The 23,650-nt window shown below is 39.3% G+C and overlaps 2 protein-coding genes across 16 annotated transcripts in view; one reads left to right on the top strand and one right to left on the bottom strand.

The window, feature by feature from the left end:
* The window catches only part of PDE1A (phosphodiesterase 1A), a 186,996-nt gene extending 172,794 nt beyond the window's left edge, over positions 1 to 14,202 (top strand). For 12 of the 15 annotated variants that reach the window (XM_072341590.1, XM_072341600.1, XM_072341592.1 and 9 more), the window contains 2 exons: positions 7,719 to 7,994; positions 14,083 to 14,202. In XM_072341590.1, the coding sequence (XP_072197691.1) occupies positions 7,719 to 7,994; positions 14,083 to 14,159 (353 nt within the window). In that variant the 3' untranslated portion in view covers positions 14,160 to 14,202. The remainder of the gene's footprint in view (positions 1 to 7,718; positions 7,995 to 14,082) is intronic. The other 3 variants (XM_072341598.1, XM_072341597.1, XM_072341601.1) reach the window with 1 other exon arrangement.
* An 8,697-nt stretch (positions 14,203 to 22,899) lies between these two features.
* PPP1R1C (protein phosphatase 1 regulatory inhibitor subunit 1C) overlaps positions 22,900 to 23,650 on the bottom strand; it is a 41,200-nt gene continuing 40,449 nt past the window's right edge. The window contains 1 exon segment of the mRNA XM_072341603.1: positions 22,900 to 23,165. Coding sequence (XP_072197704.1) covers positions 23,077 to 23,165 — 89 coding nt within the window. The 3' untranslated portion in view covers positions 22,900 to 23,076.

Genomic DNA, 23,650 nt, shown 5'->3' with positions numbered 1-23,650 from the left:
CAACTGGTAGTTAATATAGCCAAACCTACATCACAGGTCTTAACTTATGAGCCATACCTCTGAAAATTCTCTGGGGTTGCAGTCAACTAAGTAAAAGGATTTGTGATAATTACTGGGTGAACACAATTTATAACCTTGATCCATGTTAATTGAATGCCATTTGGGAACATATTATCTACAGTCTGTGCTGTTTCCAAGTAAGCTCCTGGAACATTTCAGTACAGTGTGTCACTGCTGGGACTTGTCTCACTGTATGTGATCTCACACTGACCGCAGGGAATGGTATACTGGTACTCAGTGCCAGCCTTGTCTTTCATACCATCATCCACAGCAGCTCCTTTTTCTCTTGAAGGCATTGCTAAAGTCTCATGAAGTGCTAGATTGCAAATAAATGTTCTTGTTAAGAGAAGACTTCTTTTGTATCTACTACTAAGAAGCCATTTTGATTTTGGTACATCAGCATTCTGGTGCATTGTTATGCAGGTGTAGAGTGCAATTAAAAAGATAATTCCTGCTTAATTTCCATTGCTTTGTAGGGCTCTATAAATTACTGATAGATTCAGTCACATAAGACTGGACCATTGACAGTCATTGAAAAGACAGAGCTTCTCACACGTTACAGTACACAGGAACTAAGTTGTTTTGTTTTAAAGGTAAAAGCTATGGGAGGATTTTGGAGGTTTATGGAAGTTACTAATATTGCTAGTTACTTTTACTCCACATATGGGCACAAAGGATTGCAGGAAGAGGATGAAAGAATTTTTGACTAAGAGAATGTAAAGCGGCTATGGAGCTGTACCTGAGGTAGCACATATGTTCCTTGTCACATAACTGGGGAAGGAATCTTCCCCAGTTGGTTGGGATTAACAGTATATCTTGTCTGAAGCTGTATTCTCTTAAGGCTGAAAATTCTTAACCATAGTTTGCAGTATTAACATGTAGTAATTAATGAAATAATTTTGAACTCTTTTTACTTGAAATTTCTTTCAGATTGTGCTTAAGTTTAACTAAGTTTCTAAGTGAATTATATGATGTCTTGAACTTGGGGCTATTTGTCTTATTTTGTCTGGATCTTCTGCCAGTTTCTCTGACTTTGTTGCTTGCTGAGAAGTTATTAGGTTGCTCTATGAATCTGTATTTTATATCAGTAGGAGAACCTACTGAGGGAAGGAATACCAGTGCATTACTGCCAGCTGAAAGGAACTGTTGCTACAGATGTTCCTAAATAGGTAATTTATTATGAACCACAATGAGCCGAGGTTGCTGAGAGGGTGACATGCCTGAGGATGGCATGCCTGGTGGTAGGCTGACTGGCTGTTAACATAAGCCTCTAAATGCTTTGAGTGGTCTGTGACTAACAGTACTCATTCTTTAACAAGAGCCATCTGCATTCTTGTCTGTAGGTTTGCAGTTACTAGGTGCTGTTACCAGACCACTAGATTAGTTTACAGACTTAGGAGAAGAGGTGTGTCTACAATGTCTGGTGGTACAGATACATGAAAACAAACATATGAAAACTAGCAACAGTCCTTATGATTTCCTGAGGAGGAGTTGCATTTGGTACAGCTTCTCACCTTAGCAGGATAAGACTGTAGGTACAGCTCTGGATGAGAGGCAGTACTGTGGAGGCTGCAGCCCTGAGGTAAATGATCTGACTCCTATGCCTGGAGTAGGAGATCAAGATGCACTGATGTGGTATTTGATGGGAGACCCAGCAGGTCCAGCTGCTGCTACTGCCGCTCTCTGAAAAGATCCTCCTGAGACTGTTGACTCAGAGGAAGCAGCTTGGTGCAAGAAGCAAAGTGCTTTATTTTGAGAGGGCCTGTGTTAGCAAGGAAACTGTTTATCTACCTAGCCAGCTCTTTGTAAGCTTCCTTAATGTAGCCATCTCATTTTGAGAGCCTTCTATTTTGTTTAAAAATCAAACAAACCAACAACCTTGTCTTGTATAATTGATGCAGAGGAGCTCGGTGCTCTATAGCCTAAGGGTTCTCAACCTTTCACCACTGGAGAATTACAGGAATGTGTCTCAGGCCTTTCAGGGAATTTTGTTAACAGGGAATTAATGATCAAACATCTGGGATTCTTATTTGAAAGCCTTGATGTTTAATTAATATTCTAAACCCCTAATCACCAGATAATCTCTCCTTGTTCGGCATAACACAGTGATAAAGAGACCATTCCATCTCCTGATTTTTTTTATTTTATTATTATTTTTCTGTGTGTGTTAGCTGCTGCTATTTGAAAGTGTGATAGTTACAGCAAATTAACAGTAAAGATGAGTCTGAGAGGCTGTTTCATTGGAGATGATTGCTGAGTCAACTATAAGGTCTGAGAGTTATTGACCTATGAGAAGCCAGTAAGTCACAACCTGTTTGGAAACACTTAACTGTCATGCAGTTCTACTCAGAGCATAAAAAGTTATCTTGATTTTACAGCTGAGCAAAAAGAAACACAGCTTAGGGCACTCACCACAGATCACACAATAGAAGAGAATACAGTATGCAGACCAAAGGTTCAGATGCCAGTTGGATAGGCACATTGCTGAAGCATGCAGATGTTCCACTGCAGCGTAATGCAACCAGCACTGTTATTCATTGTTCCCAGTGCTTCATTTTGAAGGAGAAAGAAAACAGCTTGCGTCTTTGCAGTGTGGGTCAGTTGATTCGCTTTTATTATTATTATTTTGCATTTTTTCCATGGGCTGCAACTTTGAATAGCAAATGCCTACTCTGAAAGACCTCTGGATCATACCTGCAGACCTCCCTCAGGCAGTCTTAATACTGCATACTTCCAGCCACAATAACCACAAGGTTTAGCTCCATTTTGTCTGAAAGATCATCTCTGTAGACTCCCTAATAAGAAGAGAGTAACAGCTGCAGAAATGCAAACATCTGATAGCATGTTAATGTGATTTAGCAGCCGCTGAGGTGGTGGGAGGATGTGTGTGACAGTCATGGAAATCGACTGACAGTTTGCTGCATGAAATCTACCATAATAGACTGTTTAAATCTGTTGAACAAAATAAATTCAGAGGTCTGATGGAGTCCCAGCTAAGACCAGAGACAGTGATTTTAATTGCAGTGCTAAAATGCTTCAGTCACAAGCACTCTTTGAGATAACTTAGTGTGAAGAAAAGTGGGAAGAGTTTTTCTGAGGTCTGAGTAAGTGCAGTGAATGGGTTGAGCCAGCAGGGTCAGGAAATGCTTTGTGTTGGTATTGCCTTATGAATCATACTTGAGGAATAGCAACTGAACCCCAGAGCAGAACCTGCTGCACATCCCCAACATCATATATCAGTCATCCTGTCCCTGCACAGGGTTCAAGGAACCTTCCCCTCTAGCAGGTTGAGGGTGGAGTGTCTCTCTAACCCCCAACCCCCACAGTTCCAGCATTAAAATCCCTACACTTACAGCTAAACAGCAGAAGGGAAGTTAAAAGGTGGAACCAAGTCCTTAAGTAAAGAGTTTTGATGGCTAATGGATCCTTTTGTTACATTCTCTGCAAGACACAATTCTGTGATATCCGGCACCACCAGGTTACATGGTTTGCAGTAGTTTTTCATACTCCTATAGCTATGATGAAATCTGCATATGAAAAGGTGAATGTTGAAGATGTTGGAGTCTAAATAAGTCTGTGGGTTGCTGCAATCTTCTTGGATTTGAAATGGACAGGAAAGCAGTCATGGTTGTCTGGGAACTCCTGGAAATTTCTTTGAAAAACACCACAGGCACCAGGATCAGTCTTGTTTTCTGCGTGGTTTTGGTGCTCTCTTTCTCCTCTCTTTAAAATGGCAGATGCGAGATTGCATCATCTGAAAAGATGGCATTCCTTCTCATGTTATCCTGGATCCAGTGCTTTGTTTCTGCTTTGTGGAATTTGGTTTTTCAGTTAGAAAGCAGACAATACATAAGATCAAGAAGTTTGTGGTAACATATGAAGGGGATCTGTAACACCAAGTTGTGGTTTAACCTGCTGGCCAGTTGGTCAGCACCACGCAATTGTTCGTTCACTCCCCTGCTTCCCAATGGGATGGAGGAGAGAATCGGGAAAAAGAAGTAGAGCTCATGGGTTGAGAAAAAACTATTTACTAAGATAGAGGATAATAGTTTATATACAGATAGATAGATAGATAGATGATATTATATATATATCTATATATATAATATTATGTGTTATATCTAGATAGATAGATAGATAGAGGATAATAGTTTATACACACACACATATATATATGTATGTATGTGTATATAAACTATTATCCTCTATCTTAGTAAATAGTTTTATATATATATATATATATATGTCTGTATATAAAAAGCGATGCACAAGGAATTGCTTGCCACTCCCCAGTTAGCCCCCTGAGCAGTGGAGATGAATGAGATGAACTCCAACCTCCTTCAGAACTCCTTCTGCACAATGTCATATGGTATGGAATATCCCTTTGGACAGTTTCAGTCAGTTGTCCTAATTCTGTTCCCTCCCAGCTCTTTGGGCCCTTCTTTGAGAACTGGTTCTTTTTTAGCAGCGCTTAGCAGCAACTATAAACATCGGTGTGTTATCAACATTGCCTTTCCCCTAGAACTGTGAAACAATCCAAGGATGGCCTGTGATCAGCAAGTGCAGGTTTTATTTCACAAACATGCTTTTACAAATACTTATTAAGCCAAAAATAGAGAATGACTTAATGAAAGAAGTGTACTAGTATTGGTGAAAAGGGTAGAGAACTCATCTTATTTTTGTTCACAACAAGTGAACAAAAACAACTACAAAACCCTCAAAACCTAGAACTACTGGATACCAGAATGTTTCAGCTTTTCTGGAGGCTGGCTGTTACATCACAGCTCCTGAGAGATCTCCAAACAAAGCATGGCAATTGCTTTGCCAGCATCCCAGCCTAAACACTTGAAATTAAACACACCACTTGTGTGGTGCTTACTTGTCAAATGACATTGTTCTCATGAGGGACAGTGGTTTATGGCAGGAGTTCAGGAGATGGAACAGTAGTACCAAAGGAAGGACACAATTGACTGCTAACATATCTTTTAGGAGAGGCAATGTTTCACAGACAAACATTAAGGAATTTTGATGATCACACTTGAGTACTTGTGAAGAAAACCAAACGATGGAGAGTATGTACGTAAGGCTGGCTCCAGGCTCTTTTCCAGAATTGGAACAGAGAGAGCAAGTAGAGTAACAAGTAATGTCTGCTCTGAGTTCACTGCCTGCCTTTATATGAATGAGAGCAAATAAGTCAACATTCTGGCCAGCAAATATTAAATGAATATTATGCTTATAACAAATTATAAGCAGTTATGTTCTAACCTGCTTTGTACAGATCTGTTGTTATTTAACTTTATTAAGCTTGCAAATTCTCTTTTATTTGCCATGCCCTATTTTCATTCCTGGTTGGCCACAGTAAGTTATGCCCATGGAGGAGCAGGAAGTTGCTCTTCCTACAAGTGCAGTGCAGGCTGAAGGCTTGCAGTCCCCTGCTCAAAGTGGCCAGATGGAGCCAGAGGCTCTGCCCTGTAACACAGTGCTCCTGTCCAATCCTTCCACCAGTCTGCTCCTATCACAATGATGGCATTAACTCAGTAGTGCTTAGTTATTCTTAGTTATTCTCTCGCTGTCTGAGCCTCTTCTATAGTCTGCTGAATATTTATGTTCCAATTTTTGTAGCGTGAACAAGTTAATACTACAGTTCTAACAACAAATACAGGATCAGTACAGATAGTTAGAGAAATAAAAATAATAGAGATAAGTCAATGTACAGTCAAAGGCACTCCAAAGGAACTTTTAGGCAAACCCAACTCAAGTTTTTGCTTATGATGAGCACAGAAAATAAACATCTCCAAGAAAGTCTAAAATGAACAGACACACACGAAATATTAAAATTGTTTGTAAGTATTAATAAAACTTACATTTTCAGACTTTTCTTTTTTTGCATTTGTGTGTAATTATATTTTAGCTCTCCTTCCCTCAACCTACTGATGCATCTGAATAAATGAAATATTTTATCATGCAATTTCCTTACATTTTTTATAAAGTTAAGGAAAAAAGTATCGTAGCTCTGCTATATAGGGGCAAATATAGCTTGTAAATCAGTTTCTTGGGAAAAAAGCCTTAGGTAGATAGGTTATACCTCAAATGACAGATGATTTAATTAACATATCTGGATTAAACATCAGGTTTGCTTTAAGTTGCGCATTCTTATTTCTTAATGCCTTTATTGCAAACACTTCTTTTTAAGTATTTTTCAGCCTGCAATGCTTGCATATTTTAAATTAGAGAAATTTGCTGGAGCACTTCTCCTATGAGGAATGGTTGAGGGAACTGGGCATGTTTAGCTTGGAGAAGAGAAGGCTCTGGGGAGACCTCATTGTGGCCTTCCAGTACTTGAAGGAAGCATTTAAACAGGAGGGGGAACAGCTGTTTATGAAAGTGGATAGTGATAGGACAAAGGGGAATGGTTTTAAACTGAGACAGGGGAGGTTTAGGTTAGATATTAGGAGGAAATTTTTATGCAGAGGGTGGTGACGCATTGGAACAGGTTGCCCAAGGAGGTTGTGGATGCCCCATCCCTGAAGGCATTCAAGGCCAGGATGGATGTGGCTCTGGGCAGCCTGGTCTGGTAGTTGGTGATCCTGCATATAGCAGAGGGTTGAAACCAGATGATTATTGTGGTCCTTTTCAACCCCAGCTGTTCTGTGATTCTATGAGTTTGTATCTTATCTAGTAGTGTGCAGATTCTGAAATCTGAAGTTGTGAAATGGATTCTAATAACAACAGTAATAGTTCCACTGCAACATTTCTCAAATTTCCAATTTCTTGATTTTTCTTAAAGTATGCCAGAAAGTATAACATAGGTTATTTTTAATCAGACTTTTCACCCTGTGTGACTTTTCCATTCTCTGTTTTCTTCATCTTTTTGGTTTGTCTTTGTGTGACCTCCCAGTGCTACTCTGTTCTGTCTCCTGTCTCCTTACACTACAGGCCATTTCATTTGTACTTTTCTCCAAGTCTCTGTGATGGAGCATGCAATAGAGCCTTCTGTGAGCTTTTTTGTTTTTGTTTTTTGTTTTGTTTTGTTTTGCACCTGCTGCTGATGACCTTTGAAGCACAATTTGTTGCCATATTTCTTTTTTTTCCATTCTGTATGTTATGCTAGCCATGAAGGCAGCAGAAATTGATTGCATGCATATGGACCTCTGAAATGTGTTTCAGCTTAAGCTATTAGTTACCATTTTGGGCTTTTCCAGCCTGAGGGACAACCCCCTTCAGGGCTTCCCTTCAGTACTGGTACCTCCCTCTTCCTGGAAGGGTGCTTCTCTCCATGTCCCTTATCCATTACAAAACTGGTGAGCTCAGCTGCTCCCAGTCATATATCATACATCATGGTAAGCACCCTACTGGTGCTTCAGTGTGAGGCTCTCCTATTCCCACCCTTCAGCATACAGTGTATTTGCTGCTGCTGCTCATATTACCTCCAGATAAAGAGGTATGATTAGAGGTCAAACCAGAAAGCAGACTGGTATGGCTTAGTTGCAATAGCATAATCAGGACCAGGACTGTATTTAAGTCATCAGTGCACCTATCCTCATGTAGAAAGCTGATGCTGACAGTGTTCCCATTTGCAACTCAGTCACTACTCTGAAATCAAACAACTATGGCATATCCTTCATATCTAATTTGCATGTTTTGTTCCCTCTTTGTAGAAGAACTTGTGAAAAATGTTGATGAACAGGAAAAAGACCAGAGCAGAAATTCCACAGATGCACAGTTACAGGAAGAGACAAGAAGCAGACAAAATGAGAGTAGTCAGGGAAGCGATGGTACAGCCTGTCCTACCAGACCCATCGTCCTACAAGTAGTCACTTCCAACACTTCTCTGAGTGATGAATCCAACTCAGAAAAATGCACTAACTCTGATCCGAACCAGAAAGATCTCACCGATGCCCAGCAAGAAACACAGAATACAGACCCACTGAATGGTAATACTTCATGACAAAGCACCAGTCAATTTAATGATGCTGTCCAGGGCGAAGCTGCAGCAGTTTCTGGTATCTCCCCGTCTAACTTTGTTAGTGGTAAAATATTAAAACAAAGTGTTGTAAAACCTCTTGCACAAGAGAGTTTCTTCAGGCATGTGTAGAAGCAAAAGTGTCTTAAAGCCATGATATAAATAAATATCTTCTTTATGTATTAGTGATTTGGTATCTAGTAGAAAGTCCTTTATGTGAAATACAAGACTTTTAATTGGACAGAAGAATGATTTTAAAGATGTGTATTTGCAGTTAAATAGCATTTTATTACTGGAGAATGAGGAAAACTTCCAAAATGGGAGAATATAGCTTTTGCTCTTATTATAGGTAATTTCTGTTGTGCAATTAAAACGCAAACCCTTTGCTGTGGCACTTAATGACTGTGATGTTGTAAACTATTTCTGTTATACTAAATATAATGTGAATTTTGAACTAACTTTGATCAATTTACATAGATTGGATTTGTTAGCAGTAGTAGATGTGGGACTGGCTCATCTTCTCAAGAAAGATCAGTCTCCTGGTTGTATTCTGCTGGACAGGCAGAGTAACCAAAACATTCCTATGGTGTCAGAATACTTTTTTTTTAGTATGCATGTATTTTATCACAAGCTGGATATGATTTGGTATATGTTCATTATATGACTTAATCAGTTCAGCCCAAGCAATTTGCGTCAGTTGTTATCAAAGTAAGAGAAATTGGCGTGCATTTTTATCTTCTTATGGTCTGAATAGTTTATTGTTGGAATATATTTGAGATAATAGGGTAAAGGAATAATCAAGGCATATAATGGTATTGTTTCCCTCACTTCCAGTTATAATGCTAATCTCATTAATGCTGGTATTACAGTGAGCCTTGCAATATTGTGCCAGAAGTATGGCAATATCTGAGCAGCAATGTTAAATGCTTGTAAGACTTAGACAAGACATAAGTATGTGACTTGGCATATCTCTAAACACTTCCTTTTATGGAGAACTCCCACTTATTTATTCTGGAATCCAACATTCCACCAATTTCAGTGCTCCCATGCTTTTGTTGACAGATCTTTTTTTTTTTCCCCATCAGCAATAACAGATGGTTAATTTAGGGTTCTAAATCAAAACATTTACATGAAAATTGATTCCACAGCATTTGAAAAATGTGTAGTGTAGCAATCGGACAGATCAGTACGATGGGAAAGGCGTTACACCAAAGGTGTGATCACAGAAGGACCAGCAGAATAGGAAGGTGCTATAAAGGAAGTGAAGAAGACTGCTCAAAAGATTCCAGGTTCAAAGGGGAAAGCTTCACCAAGGAAGCTACAGCCCAGGTATAGAGAATTTTTCAACATACTCTGGAAACTGTTCATCTGCTGTAGTTTGTTAATGAATGTAGTTGTCATAGGGAATAATACTGTTATTTGGAGAATGTCTGTGTTCCCCGTTCTTTGCATCTTGCTTCTAAAATAGTGTTTTTTTTTCATCTATTTAAATGTGGAAACACTTACTTTGATTTATTTTTTTTTTTCTAATGGACTTGTGCATCCTTGGTCAGCCAACATAAGCCTAAAAGATTTTTTTTAGTTTCATGAACCTTTTGCAGACTCTGCCTTAAGTAATTCCTAGTTCCACCAGACAGAAAACTGCAAGATGAGGCTGGATTTTTCCTTTTCCTTAAGAGCTGCTTTCTCATTTACACTGTTGCAGACATTTGAGTACTACAATGCACAGAAAAAGGGTATTGATCAGGTTTTGTTTTTAAGCGGCATCTGATATTTGTAAGCCTCTTGTTGTCATTTCTTTATAACAGATACTTCTGTGCAACTGCTGTTCACTGCAGTATGTTGAATTGACTCTTGGCCGTCTTCTTTTTTGTGATCATATTGCAGCAGAGAGAAATCATAGGGAAGTGGAGCTTGATATTTTGCCTGGTTTCTGTGCACTGAAGGTGTAATGTTTGATATCACATTTACTTATCTGAAGATATTTGATGTTAGATTGCCCTTATCCATCTCCACTGAGTTTTCCTCCACTGCAGGATTTTATTGGTCAGTCACTGTGTCACTTACATTCTGATTTTATTTCACTGAATTGTTTGTTTTATGCTTTAATAACATTCCTTTATTGCATTTTCTCTGTTTTCTCCAATTTTAAATCAGCCACAGGAAACTATTTTGAATAATTTCTGGTCTTTTGAAGTGACTTACAGAGGGACTGTATCATATTTTTATTCTTCCAACTTTCTTTTCTAAGGACAGGAGGGCAGCCATGTTGCTATTTCATTGACAAATACATTTATTTATTTATTTATTTATTTATTTATTTTTAAAGCGGCCTTTTGTTGTACCTGCAATTAAAGCAGGTCTCTGAGACAAAATGAATTAAGAATGAGTTTCAGCAGCAACTTTAGATACCTCTGCAGCACTAGTGCCACCACACTACAGCTAATTGAAAAGACAGACACAGTAAGATCTCCGTGTTGAAATAGCTGACAATATTCAGTACCAAAGGGAATCCTCAGGTTAAAATGTTTCATATTTCTTTTACATTAGTGATTTCTTATTCTTGTAAATGGAAGCACTTTCCTTGAACTGCCATTGTTGTTGTCTAAATGAGCATAACACTGGTGGTTTTGCATGGCTTTTCTTGGTTTTAGTGTGCGTAGAGGTTGGTGTCTAATACTCCATTTGCAGGATGTTGAATTCTATTGTACTGGAGAATCAGCCACTCATGAGGAGCATCCAGGATACTTAGCATGTGTTTTTCAAAAATCGATGGGAATTAAAATCCCTTATGATGCAAATGATAAACATCAAAGAGAGAGCCCTTTATGTGTACTGAATGTGTATCAGAATGCCAATTGCTGCTGGTTTTCCTGGGTGGAATTTACTTCTCACTATGTAAGAAACATGATTTCATTGAACTTACGTTTTCCAATGGAAAATGCTGAATTTATTATAACATCTAGATTTTTTTTAGTTGCGTAATCAAGTGAGAAATATCTTGAATTGACATATGAGAAATGGTTTGTTTGTTTGTTTAATATTTTATTTAGAATACCTACTTAAAGTGAAGAAATAGATTTAAAAAGTAAATGGATGTTTAAGGCAGAATTCTTTACTAACTCAGAATATAAAAATAGTTAAGATTAAAATATCATTTTGCAATAGTCAGCGTACATGATGTCTGATGGGCAGTGACCACTTATCAGTGTGAGCATTAGGAATGCTGCATATTTATTGTTAGAGTCCAGCGCCATCCAGAGGGTGGAAGTGTTAGGATAAGATATTTGTGTGTGGGATAGGATTCACCAAAGGAAAACAATAGAGCATGTGGCCTCTCCAAACTTTTTATAAATTTTTAAGTCTCAAAGGAGGTATGAAATAGGATGTACTGTGTCATCATCATAAACCATGTGTGCTTTCCCATAAAAATATTTTCTCCCTGGGAGTAAAGAGAGCCTGGGGGGAAATAATACAGAGTGATCAGGAAGAGTATAACTGCAAAATAAGAAATACAGCAATGTATGCTTACATGCAAAAATAAATGCGTGTAGAAATGAGAACAAGCTGTGGAAAAGAGGGAAGGTACTTCACTTTGGATAACAGGAACTGAGGAATTAAAGGAAAAAAAGACACCACATATCTGTATTCAATCTAGATTCAGCCTTGCCCAGAAACCATGTTTAATCTTAAGTGTTATTTTACTTCTCTCATCTCTTGTTCCCCCATATGGAGGAACAAGTACTTTTCCATTTAACAACCTAAAACCTATGGGTTGGTTCTGGCATTTCTTACAGTCCAACATATGAACAACAGATAGGAACAAATAACTTTTGTGCCTGTCCTTGCCTTCAAAAATGAGTGGTGTTTGAGATGACCAGGAGGGAGAGCTGTGCAAGATGCAGCAGTGTTCGGCCCAGCAGGAGCTTTCCCTACACAGCACTGCATCCACACTTTTCACTTCTACACCTCTGCTGATGGCCAGCAGACCCAAGCAGGCTACTTTGTAAAATAAGGGCAGGTATTTTCAACAGAATGCTTCACTTGCAGGAGGCAGCATACACATCTTTAAGTTTTCTTTGCCTATTTATCTGGGCATTATGAACACACCCTGAAAAAAGAGAAAAGGTACTGCTTTTCTCTCCTCGTATGTCTCCTCTTTCTCACTTATTTACCACCATGTTATACCAGGGTCTGTTTCCCTGTGTCCCAGTCAGAGCAAAGGGAGAACTGCTGCAGGGAGAGGATCTCATACCAGGGCTGAGTGCATCTTCTTCCACAGCGCTGCTCCCCTTCCTCAGTCTCACTATAGTTTAGTTGCATGTTACAAGATTAAGTGAAACTGTTATAAGGTGATTTTATTTAAGTGATGTTTTTCCTTTTCTCTTGAGTGATTTATTAATTGGAGCATCAATTTTAAAAACTGCTTATGTTTAATTAAACAACTTCATGTTTCAGTGATTTATAATGGCTAGTTGGCACACCTAACTTTTCACTCATGATGATAGCCACATCAATCCTTAGATTCAGAATGTAAAAGGGGACAATAAATCCACAGTAAAGCAGGATATGGGTAACTTCATCCCTGATGACAGTAGAGGATTATCAAGCACAGTGTGTTGCAGTGAGCATGCAGAGCCTTCAGCAGACAGTGTGGTAAAGCTGCACAAGCCCAAAGCAGCAACACACCAGTTCAATTCATGGCAATGTGGGCAGCATCAAGTATGTGCCATGGATAGTGCCTGTAGCCCTGGGTGCCAGTCCCATTGGTGCTGAGTGGCTGTGTTCTTTGTTAAGCATTAATTGTGCACCCTGCACATGGGTGGCAATGGGAACCCAAAGGAAGTATCTATGCTGGGATGAGGATGGAAGGAAGGAGATGTTGAAGGAGTGGGTGATGTGCTAATAAAAAGGATAAGGACAGAAGCTCTCAGCAGCTATTTGGAGGTTGCTACAAGGTGAATGCAGTGCCATGAGGGAAGTGAAGCATGGCTCAGGATTCAGTGTTCAGTTTTTACAAAGATTAAATGCACAATGCTGGGCAGCACCCTGACAATGAAACCATTGGTAAAATTCAGTCATGAAATTCTTGCTTATTTACTGTAATACTGTTGTGAATTCAGAGATGCTCATTATTTTTTCTTTCCCCATGTTCATTGTCATGAGCTATTTTTCCTTTCTAAACTCTGAGCCTCTTTCAGATTCGACTCACCGTCTTTCAAATTCCCTTTCAGATTGCACATCTGCTTTCATTTCTAGCTGCTTATACCTTTGTTTTTGTCTTTCAAAAGTTGTCCCCATCTGTGTTTTTATTTCTATAACTTTTCCCTTCTCTCAACTCATTTTCTCTACTTTTCATACTTCTGTGGCTTTCCTTTTTCACATTAACTCACTCCATCACTCCATCCCTTACTTAAAGCTAAGAATTTACCATATAATTGATAAATAACTCTGAAATTTTGCTGCATTCCCCCCCATGTCTATCTGTAATCAGTTTACGATTTTCCCAGCTGCACTTATTCAAGGAACAGCTTAAGCAGGAGCTCTGTGTAACGGTTGGAGGTTTGACAGTTGTAATGTGTTTGAAATCTGCTTCTGCTGCTTGATGTCACATTCCCTATCTGATTGAATTAACTGAATTTTCAGACCTCAGTATTGGCATCTTCCACTGTCTGAGAGCAATTTGTGCCTATTTTGGTTGCCTACATTGAAAAGGATTTAAACTGCACATCCCTGCAGAGGGTGAATGGTGATTTTCAATAAATTAAAAGTTAAAAAAACCACAACACTGCATTAACACTCATGTTGTATTTCTGTTTCATGGTTTAGTCTATATTGCTTTCATTCTATCTTCTGCACTTTGGATAAACCAATGATTAGTCAAATCCAGTACTTTCTATGCTGAGAAAACAGTTAAAGAAAACTGTGAATGTACCCTCACTGTAACCTTAACAGAAGAAAGGGGAAAGACATTACTGCCTGTCTAGAGCTCTGCAGATGTTATAAACTTGTTTCCATTCCTCACTCAAGTTCTTAATAACATTTTTTCTTTCTTCCAGGTGAGCCTACACACTGTAAGCAAACAGAAGATATAGTAAAAGCTGCAGAACAGAATCAAGCACTGGTACACAACTAAATTTACTGTTTCTTAAAAGCTTCTGACGTTTCTGGCAGGACAGGTACTTTTGTTATTTCTTTCTTATAATGGTGATAGTTTTGTACCATAAAGACTGGCTCATCATGTGGGTTTGTTACAAAACTTTGAGACTGGAAAACGTTGCAACCCACTTTTTATGTCCCTTTAGAAATCAGTTCACCATAACAGAAGGGACAAACAATACTTAGTGTATCTGAATTCTTAATATGAGACAAAATAATCAAGCAATAAAATATCCTCAAGTCAAGTATACTGAATACTAGAAATATGTTGTAATAGCAGTAAAAATCTATTGTTTATGAATTTTTACTTGAACTCTGTTGCAGAAGAAAAGAACACTGTCTGTTCCTACCTCCATGCTCTCAGAGGCTGTTGTCTGTCAACTTATTCTCAGATCATCTTGTTTCTGTGGAGAGTGATTGGGCAAAATGATCAGAAGTGTAAAACATCAAACCCTGAGCAGGGAAATCAAGGCACCAAACAACTCTCAAGATTTCAGTCATATTTGCTGTTGCTATTTCCTTTCATATTCTGCTTTCTTAAACTAGCCAAAATACTTTTTCCAGCCAAAGTTGGACCTTGCTTCATTGCATCACTGACACCAGATGTTTCCAAGAGACATGTGAAAACATGTTAAAGATCATCTGGACTGGATTGCTGTTACATGTCACTGCCACTGGCATCTAATGGAAATGGAAAGCCAAAACAAAATACTGTCACAGAAGCTTGTTCTTGCAATCATGCTGCATGTAACGTGAAAATTCTACTTGTTAGCTTCCTTCAGATATCTGAAAATAAAAGTATGGGGACTGTGCAGGAAGTCATGGAGTCATATTATTGAACCTGCATGAATGATGACTCTTTCCCATGCCACATGGAGAGGAATGGTATTTAACAAATCAGTATTGGAAATATTGCTTTAAAATCAACTAAATATCACCCAGTATTATGATTAAAACATACTCATCCCTACAGCTGCCCTCCAGCAAAGCATCGTGTTACCTCTCAGAACTGGGAGGTGACACTGAGGCCTTATACAATGAGTTTGCTCAAGTGCAGTGTTGATGGCGTGGATCTGACAAACTCTTCCCTAGTTTTGCTTCATTCAAACACCAGAGCATCTTTCTCTGAGAAGCAGCACAAGTGGAGGATGCAGGCACTTACCTCTGCCAGATGTCTTGGAATGAGCCCTGCAGCCCAGCTGTGTTCAGAAGAGACTCCACGTTCATCTCTGCTCCTGCCAAGCCACATGGGACCTTGTGCAACCTGCACCCAACCTCACTTCCCTCTGCTGCCGCCAACCAGGAACCTTCCTCTCTCTTCCTTTACATTGTATACTCCTGGTTGACTTGGGTCACTGCGTTTCCCTTTTTGGACCCTGTATTACCTCACTGATCAACAAGTCTACAGTCAGCCATGGGCCACTCGGAGGCAGACTCATGGGGCAGCATTGCTCCCTGCTATGCAGAGCTCTGTGTGCTCATCTGCTGCTTCAGGAACCTAACTAGAGCTCCCATGTATCACAGCCTCAGCATCCAGAGGACATGTTTTTTCCTGGCTGAAGAAGGCATGGTAAACCAGGCACCCCACACTGAGGGGCACGTACGTCTCTTTTCCTTTGACTGTCTCCTTTCTGACAGTAGAGTCACTGAATCTGAGCTAGGAACAACATGAGCTCTGAGCCCTGGGATAAGGGCATGACAAAAGGTGGAATTTCTGTTGTTGAATATGTAAGCCATATACATACTATGCACAGTTAGAGTGCATAGTTTTAACTTAAGAAATGTTTGTGCATATAGGTTGTAAAAAGTGCATTTAAATTGTTTTGTGTATCTGGTCCAGGGCTTGTATTTGGCATGGACAAAGTTCTGTACAGTGCAGCTGAAGAAATATTAACAAATGAAATTGTATCATATATGTTATAATGCAATTGATATTTTTTGCTAAGAGTTAAGAATTTATATATTCTGGCAGTGTTTGAGCAAATCCTTAGTAGCCTGAATCACTCTGTGCACCTCTGCATCCATTATGGGGAATGTTGGACACTTTTTTTTTTTTTTTTTTCTTTCTAATGAAATATTTCTTATTGTTATTGCACCGAACAAGAAACATCATTGATATCAGACTTTTTTTTTTTTTTTTTTTTTTTTCCTAATTGCAAATTGCCATATGCTGTGTCAGGAGAAAACTTTCTTGTTTAAGATCAGATATCTTTGATCTTATGCCTTTTCATTCAAAACATGGAATCTTATTTCAGACATGTTGAGCATCTGTAGTTCCCACCAAATTTAAGAAGTGCAGAATTTGACAGATATGTTTAAAAATTGGGCCAGCTACATCTTTGTCTGTAACAGTGCGTTAATCAGCATTGTGATTTATCATTCCCTTGAGAACAAAACTTTGGAGCAATCCAAATTTAATGTCTGTATTGTACTTTCAATTTCAGACTTCTACCATAGTTGAACTTGACTTTTCCTTTCTGTGATTGATATACTATACAAAAGTCTTCTCCTGGAAATACAAGCAGAACTTAGAGCGGAGCACTTCTGCACTGCAGTGGGAGCATCCTGCAGGCTTTTGGTGTCCTGTTGTCCTCCAGCAGGTAGGAAAAGCTCCTGAGCTCACAGGAGGCACTCAGTGCCTGCTTAATACCGAAATGTGATTAGTGTATAAATAATCCTACTTCATTTTTATTCAGTCTTAATCACTGTGGTAGGTGTTACTGAAATAGAAGAGCCCTTAGTTTTCCTTTAAAGACAGATAACTCTTTCTTCCTTTAATCTTAGCAAGGTTTTATCCAGACATGACCCAAAGCTTTGCATGTTGTTTGGATGAGGAGAAATTTACTTTGGCTGAGAAGACCATAATAACCAATGTGTGTCAGTTAAAGCTTTGACCTTGTGTGGAATTCACACTCAGATGGCAGAGCAGCTTCCTATGGGGGCCTCTCCCAGGCAGGACTTTCTCTCCAAACCCTGTAAGGCTGTGTTACCAAAGCATTGCATGGGGCCATAAGAACTGGTGTTTGTATCTGCATCTCTCTGACAACATTATGGGCATGTACCCCTGCATCGAGCACACTGAGGAGCTGTAGCTATAGATTAGCCCTCAAAATTTTTATTTTGTATTTTTGAGATATCTGATAAATATATTATGTAATACTGTTATGGTTTATGATCTAGCCAGTATTTTTTTATTTAATTTTCAAGAAGGCAATCTACAACCGTGTGTTTCTATTCTGCTGTATTTGTCTGTATTTCCTATGATAATATTCCTAAATAAATTTGATTTGAGGGCAAGGATCGTGAAGCTCCTGAGTGTTGTTAGTTACAAATCTGCTTGACTGAAGCATTTACTTATTTCCATACAGTTGTCTCTGAAAAGTGGCAGAATGCAGCTGGCTGTTCCCATGCCCTTTGCCTGCCTGTCACTCCATGCTTTGTCCATGGTACGCCATTTTGCTACATCAACTTGCATCCTCATGGCTCCCTTGACAACAGTGCTCTCAGTGTGCTTTACCTTTTTAACCTTTACTACTAAGTCAGCCCTCACATGAAGGAAATAGTAACCAATAAAAATGTATTGTTTAGCTATTTTATTTTATTTTATTTTATTTTATTTTATTTTATTTTATTTTATTTTATTTTATTTTATTTTATTTTATTTTATTTTATTTTATTTTATTTTATTTTATTTTATTTTATTTTATTTTATTTTATTTTATTTTATTTTACCATGGGCTGGCACTGTTGGAATTGCCAGTAGTTGGTACTCCAGTAGCGTTCAACTGGAATGAATGGCAGTGAATTGATGTTGAGCATTGTGACTTCATAGATGATGCATCTTTTTTTCAGCATTTCTGTCTGAGGAAGACCCCAATTTGGCTAGTTATAAGGTGGTTTGGGGTTGGAAAGAGCTGTGACTGCAGCCATAAATAGTTCTGAAGGACACGTGTGGCCATGAGAACAGGGCTACAGAGTTGATATTCCTAGCAAATTAGAGAATAAAAATGACACGAGCAATTTAAATATTATTTATAATTGACCTTCATGTCTGTTTTTAATATTCAATCTGCTGAGTGTTTAAAAAAGCAATTAAAAGTCCCATATAATGTTAAAACCCTTGATAAATGTAATAAACAAATGACATATTCAAAAGAGAGAATCTATGTCCCATTAGGAGAGAAGAAGAAAGATGAGAGCAACATATGGCAGTATAATTAGCATGATTAGGGAAGCACATCAATAGAATTTATGCTGCAGGGAAAATGTAATAAGAAACCAACACACTTTCCTCACTGCCTTGAAAACTGCAAATATCGCTCTCTGAAAGGGAGAAGATGCAGAAAGGCTCTCTGGCATTTAAAGCTCTAACTTGTGTTTTTCTGATTATTAAAGATGCACACAGCCATCTGCAAACCATTTATTTTTTGCAGAGTTCACATTGTCCCATTGCTTTGATTAATAAGGAGCAATATTACACCTCAGCTGCTTTTCAGAAAGATGCTATTTTGGAAACCTAATTAATACTCACTCCACTGTTAGCTTGAGGTGTTCGTTAGTGCCAGATACTGAGTTCTTATTTGTTTCTCATTATGTGGAGAGTATTGCTTCTCAATGCCAAGGTTTTTTGTTTTGCACTTTGGAATAACCTTTCGACACTGCTGCTCCCCAGCACTCCCTTCAAAAGAACCAATAACACCTGTCGTCATTATTTTAGCATGCCCATTATGTCTGTCAAAGACAATGGGGGCTATTTACATAGTTAGACAGTACTGATGCACAGCAAATATTCCTGCCATTTTCTGAACAGTTGGACCAAAAAGAAAAGAGTTTAGAAATGTGAAAACCCAACTATAATTTCAGTTCACCGCTAAGGGGCAGTATATACCAAGAAAAAGCATTGTTGCAGGATTAAAAGAGTCTGTTTCTCATAGCAAGAGCACTGGATATGTTTATAGAAAGCACGGATTACTATAGAAGCTATCAGAACCACCCAAACCTATAGCAGAAATGCCCCTGCTGCTGGCAATGAACTCATGAAGACTCCATTAGCCAGCTCTGCTGTGTTTGGAGATAAGCAGTGTGTCCCCAAGCTGCCTGAAGCCCAGTGTAGGGGCACAGACACCTTGCCTGATATCTTCTCAAGGTGCTGCTGCTGCTGCTGACCCTGCTGTCTTCCTGGGGAGAGCAGTGAGAACAAGACAGCACAAGAGACACTGAACGTCAACTCAATTGCCAGATGCCATACTTGCTGCGGAAAGGTCAAATGTAATTGCATGTGTGACGAACCTACAGAGCAGCTGAGACTTCTATTGCAACCCACCATTGTGCTGAGCAGCTAAAGGAGAAAAAGGAATAAGATAACAGCCATACACACACACACACAGAGGATGGAATTTCTGTGAAGCCAAAGGAGGAGTATGTGTCAGCTATCCACCCAGTGCACGGCCATCTTAGTGCAGAGTTCCACGTGCCACTTGCAGCTCTGCCTTCTACAAACCTGCCAGCAGAAAGTACACTGTCACCTCATGTTCCTCAGAAATAAGGCTTCTCAGAGAAAGCCTGTGTCTCAGCTATGTAAGAGATAGAAAAGAGAAAGGAAATCTGTGCAGAGGAAAAGGGGGAGGGGAGAGGATGAGATGGGACATGGAGAGAACTATGGACTGAGCTGGGATTGCACTGAACTCAGTTGCAGTTCAATAGCATCAGCAGTAGAATAACTAATGGCGATTTTTTACTAGCATAGTAGCTAACCAGAGCCTTTTCCAGTTCACAACACTGGGACAACTACTACTAACAGGGTAGTCCTAAAACAGCGCAAGAGATTTAGTAGTTAGACAGGATGACAGGAAGTTTCCTGTGCACAGCACACCATATTTTTCCAAAAGCAAAAACATTGTCGGCCAAAACCTGTGATCATTTTTGAGCAGAATTCCTCTGACTTCAGTGGAAATTGCACTTTAGAAATGACTTATTTTAAATCTTGGCTCTTACTTTGTATGTACTTAAGTATTATCTACTTTTCCACCTGGAGAATAAACAACACATACCATCCTGTAAGTCAAGCCATGGAATTTTTCCAAACAACTTATTAACACAATGTCTCAATAAATCAAAGGGAAGAATCTGTCATGGAATGTTAGAAATCATCTCTGTTTCTGAGAAAGTGAAAGAGTAGAAACGTGGTGATTTTTAAGGTTCAGCATCTTGAAAGGTGCTCAGGGAACTTGCTGTGTTCTACCTGACCCATTGACTCCAGTTCCTGGTTCTCCAGCAGTTCCACCAGCTGACTCTTCTCAGACAGGTCAGATCAGACAGGCCAGCCTGTCCAGATCGCTCTGTAGGGCCTGCCAACCCTCAGGCAGATTGGCAGTTACTGAGGGTGCTCTCCCTCCGCTCATCCAGGTCATCAATAAAGATACTAAACAGGATAGACTCCAATATTAACCCCTTACGGAACACCACTTATGATGGATTTCCAGTTGGATTTATCTCCATTCACCACCACAGCTGGTTCCTTACCCAGCAAAAAGTGTACCTGTCCAATCTGTGGGCTGCCAGCTTCTCTAGGAGAATACTGTGGGAGACATAGTGAAAGGCTTTGCTGAATTCTACGTAGACCTATGTCAGCAGCCTTTCCCTCATCCACTACATGGGTCACTCAATCATAGAAGATCACATCAGTCAAGCAAGTCTTTCCTTTCATGAACCCATACTGGCTGTACCTAATCCCCCACTTGTCTCACACATTCCATGTGTGACACTTTCTGTTTTCCCAGATATTTCCATCCTGAGATTCACTGATAAGTCACGGCAGTGCTACAGCTCTGCTCCATGGCAAGCACTTTTAGTTGGATATTTTTATTTTTTTCTGGGCCCTGATGTTTTACTCCCTCTTTCTTCATAGCCTTCCTTATGGTATACCTCTCTCAAGTGAAAGGTCAGATAGAATTTGCTTAACTGTCTGATTTAAAAATTGTTGTTGTATAGAAAAATGTGCATTCTAACCATGTCCTTTAGGTGAGGTTAACACCAGAAAATGGTGACAGGGATACACAGAAACCTCCAAAGGACAAGCCCTGTCACTTTGCCAAAAATGATCAGTCTGTTCCTACATTCAGACATGCTGCGTGCATAACCCTGGGTCAGAACAGAGGGAAAGCAACAGGCTTTACAAATGATAGAGCACAGCTGGAGTATTTAGAGATGAAGGAGGTGATAAAACCTGGATTTAGAGAAGCATTCAAATTGAGGCATGGCTATCTGAGGCCCTTATCAGACCATGGTGCTTTGTTCCATGATAAAGGCTGTTAAACAGATTTCTTGTTCTCTCATCACTGCAGTAACAGCTCTGCAATGCATTCAGATCTGGTTCAAGTTAAATCTAATTTATAAATCTAATTCATAAAGTGTAATCATCCTTCAGTCAAACAGTGATCCTGAAACAAGCTACTTGTGATGAATTCTCTATACTCTATCAGGTGTTTTGTGCTGCCTCTGAAATGCTGAGGTCCCAAAGTGCCTTGTGTTTGTATAGTTTATTACAATTTATGCAAGTTTTATTCCTTTGGCCCATAGATGTTTCTTATGTGAAGCCCCTGGGTACTAATAACCAGCAAAAATTAATACTAGAAGTGTTTATCAGCCAGTGACACAGTGCCTCTATATTGGTCACCATTTTACTGCCACAGCCAGAGTTAAGTGAGGAGCCTGGCACTGTGCAAAATCAAAGCCGTGACAAAGCTGGGAGTAGAGCCCAGCTCCTCTTGATACCATTCCAGCCTTGACTTTGTCTGTTGTGATGTTTGTGATGTTTTACGAAGGGTTACTTCCCTCCTTTCCTTTTTTGTAGCACAATAAGCCCTCAGCCTGGTAGCTGTTCCTGCCCAACTGAAGAGTCCTTTTAGTTCTTCCTGTGCAGCTGAACAGAGCAAGAGTCACAGAAACAGATTGCAGTATTGGTAACAAAGAGGACAGAAACAGGAGTGCAGACGGAGGGCAGCAAGATGGCTCCCAGCTACAAAGGAACATTTGTTAACCTATCCTTTTCTCAGCGAGTCTTCATGGAAGAGCAAGGGCTGCAAATGAAATCATCATGCCAGGCATAGACAGAAGGTTCTGTGTTTTCATATGTCTGGGTTGTTTTTTTTTTTGTTGTTGTTGTTTGTTTGTTTGGTTTTTTTGTTTGTTTCTTTTCAGTTTTTTGTTGTTGTTTTTTGTTTGTTTGTTTGTTTTTGCTATCTCAGCCCTGTAAGATTGACTGAAAGCAGTGGAGAGTTAAGTCTTTGTATCAAACTTAGCTAACAGAGAATACAGTTAATCTGAAAGCCAGAAAAGTACTTTAACTGTTGTGTATCCGGAAGACACCAAAGAACATGTCTGCATACTTCTCCATTACACTGAAGAGGTGCCTCTGTTTATTTTGTTCCTGTCTGCATTACTGTGGGCCACTCTAATGTTACTGGTAAAAGCAGCCTTTAACTGACAAAGTCATTCTACACCAGCTAGACAAACCCACAGTGCAACATACAGACAACATTCTTGTCTAATGGAACTTATTATTTATTTTGTATCTCTTAAATGGGATTTATTTACAACAGGTCTTAGAACACAGCTCACACGCAGAAGTTAAGCTTTGGCATTACTGCCAGCAGATTGCTACTGTGTTTGCAACAACATTTCTACGTCATAGAAAATGAAAGAAGAGTGATGTTAAAACAACTGTTTTATCTCTGGGTATAAGGCTCACAGAACGGATTTGCAGGTGGCCATAAAGCCCAGTCAAGGTGTGCCCCCAACACACCCTGCTGTGTGGGAACACAAGTGGTGGTGAATGTTGGGATGAACACGCAGTGTCACATCGAGGTACCTGGCCCCAGGCAGACTTGCATGGCTTAGTGGTCCCATTCCTCTTCTCTTTCACCAATTCCCTCTTCCTCCTCTGGGAATGCTGAATCACTCTGACTCTTCAGGTGCTTTATCCCTGAAAACATAAAAGTAATAGTTAAAAGTCGTGTTAGTTTGTATCAGACATACTTTTTCTATGAAGGAAGAATCAAATAAATAAATAAATAAATGGAGAGATTTTTAGTGCCCATACTGGCCCCCTGTCCCAAAAACCTCTGCATTCCTACAGTACTACTACATATTTCCAATAGAAATATTACCTTCCTTGAATATGGGACCTTTGGAAATTTATCATACTTTGTAGGAGCAGAACAGCTTCTTTTCTCAGAGATCAGATTAGTATTGTATTGCCACTACGAAGCAAGGTTTGAGTTTTAAAGGTTGAGAGAGTAGGTGTAGGAAGCATTCCACCTGAGTCTTTTCTTGAGATTGCTCTGCTGAATGCCCTTGCTCACTTCAGAATACAGGGAGATTTTTCCAAATTCATGTCTAGAAGAATTTTCAGTTATTCGAGTTCAGAGAAGTTACAAGCAGGTGAAAGCAGAATCTCATAGAATTTCT

The sequence above is a fragment of the Excalfactoria chinensis genome, chromosome 7, assembly GCF_039878825.1.
Source record: "Excalfactoria chinensis isolate bCotChi1 chromosome 7, bCotChi1.hap2, whole genome shotgun sequence".
Classification (NCBI taxonomy): Eukaryota; Metazoa; Chordata; class Aves; order Galliformes; family Phasianidae; genus Excalfactoria; species Excalfactoria chinensis.
Note: the sequence above shows the minus strand (reverse complement) of the source record. Positions and strands in the feature narration are given on the sequence as shown.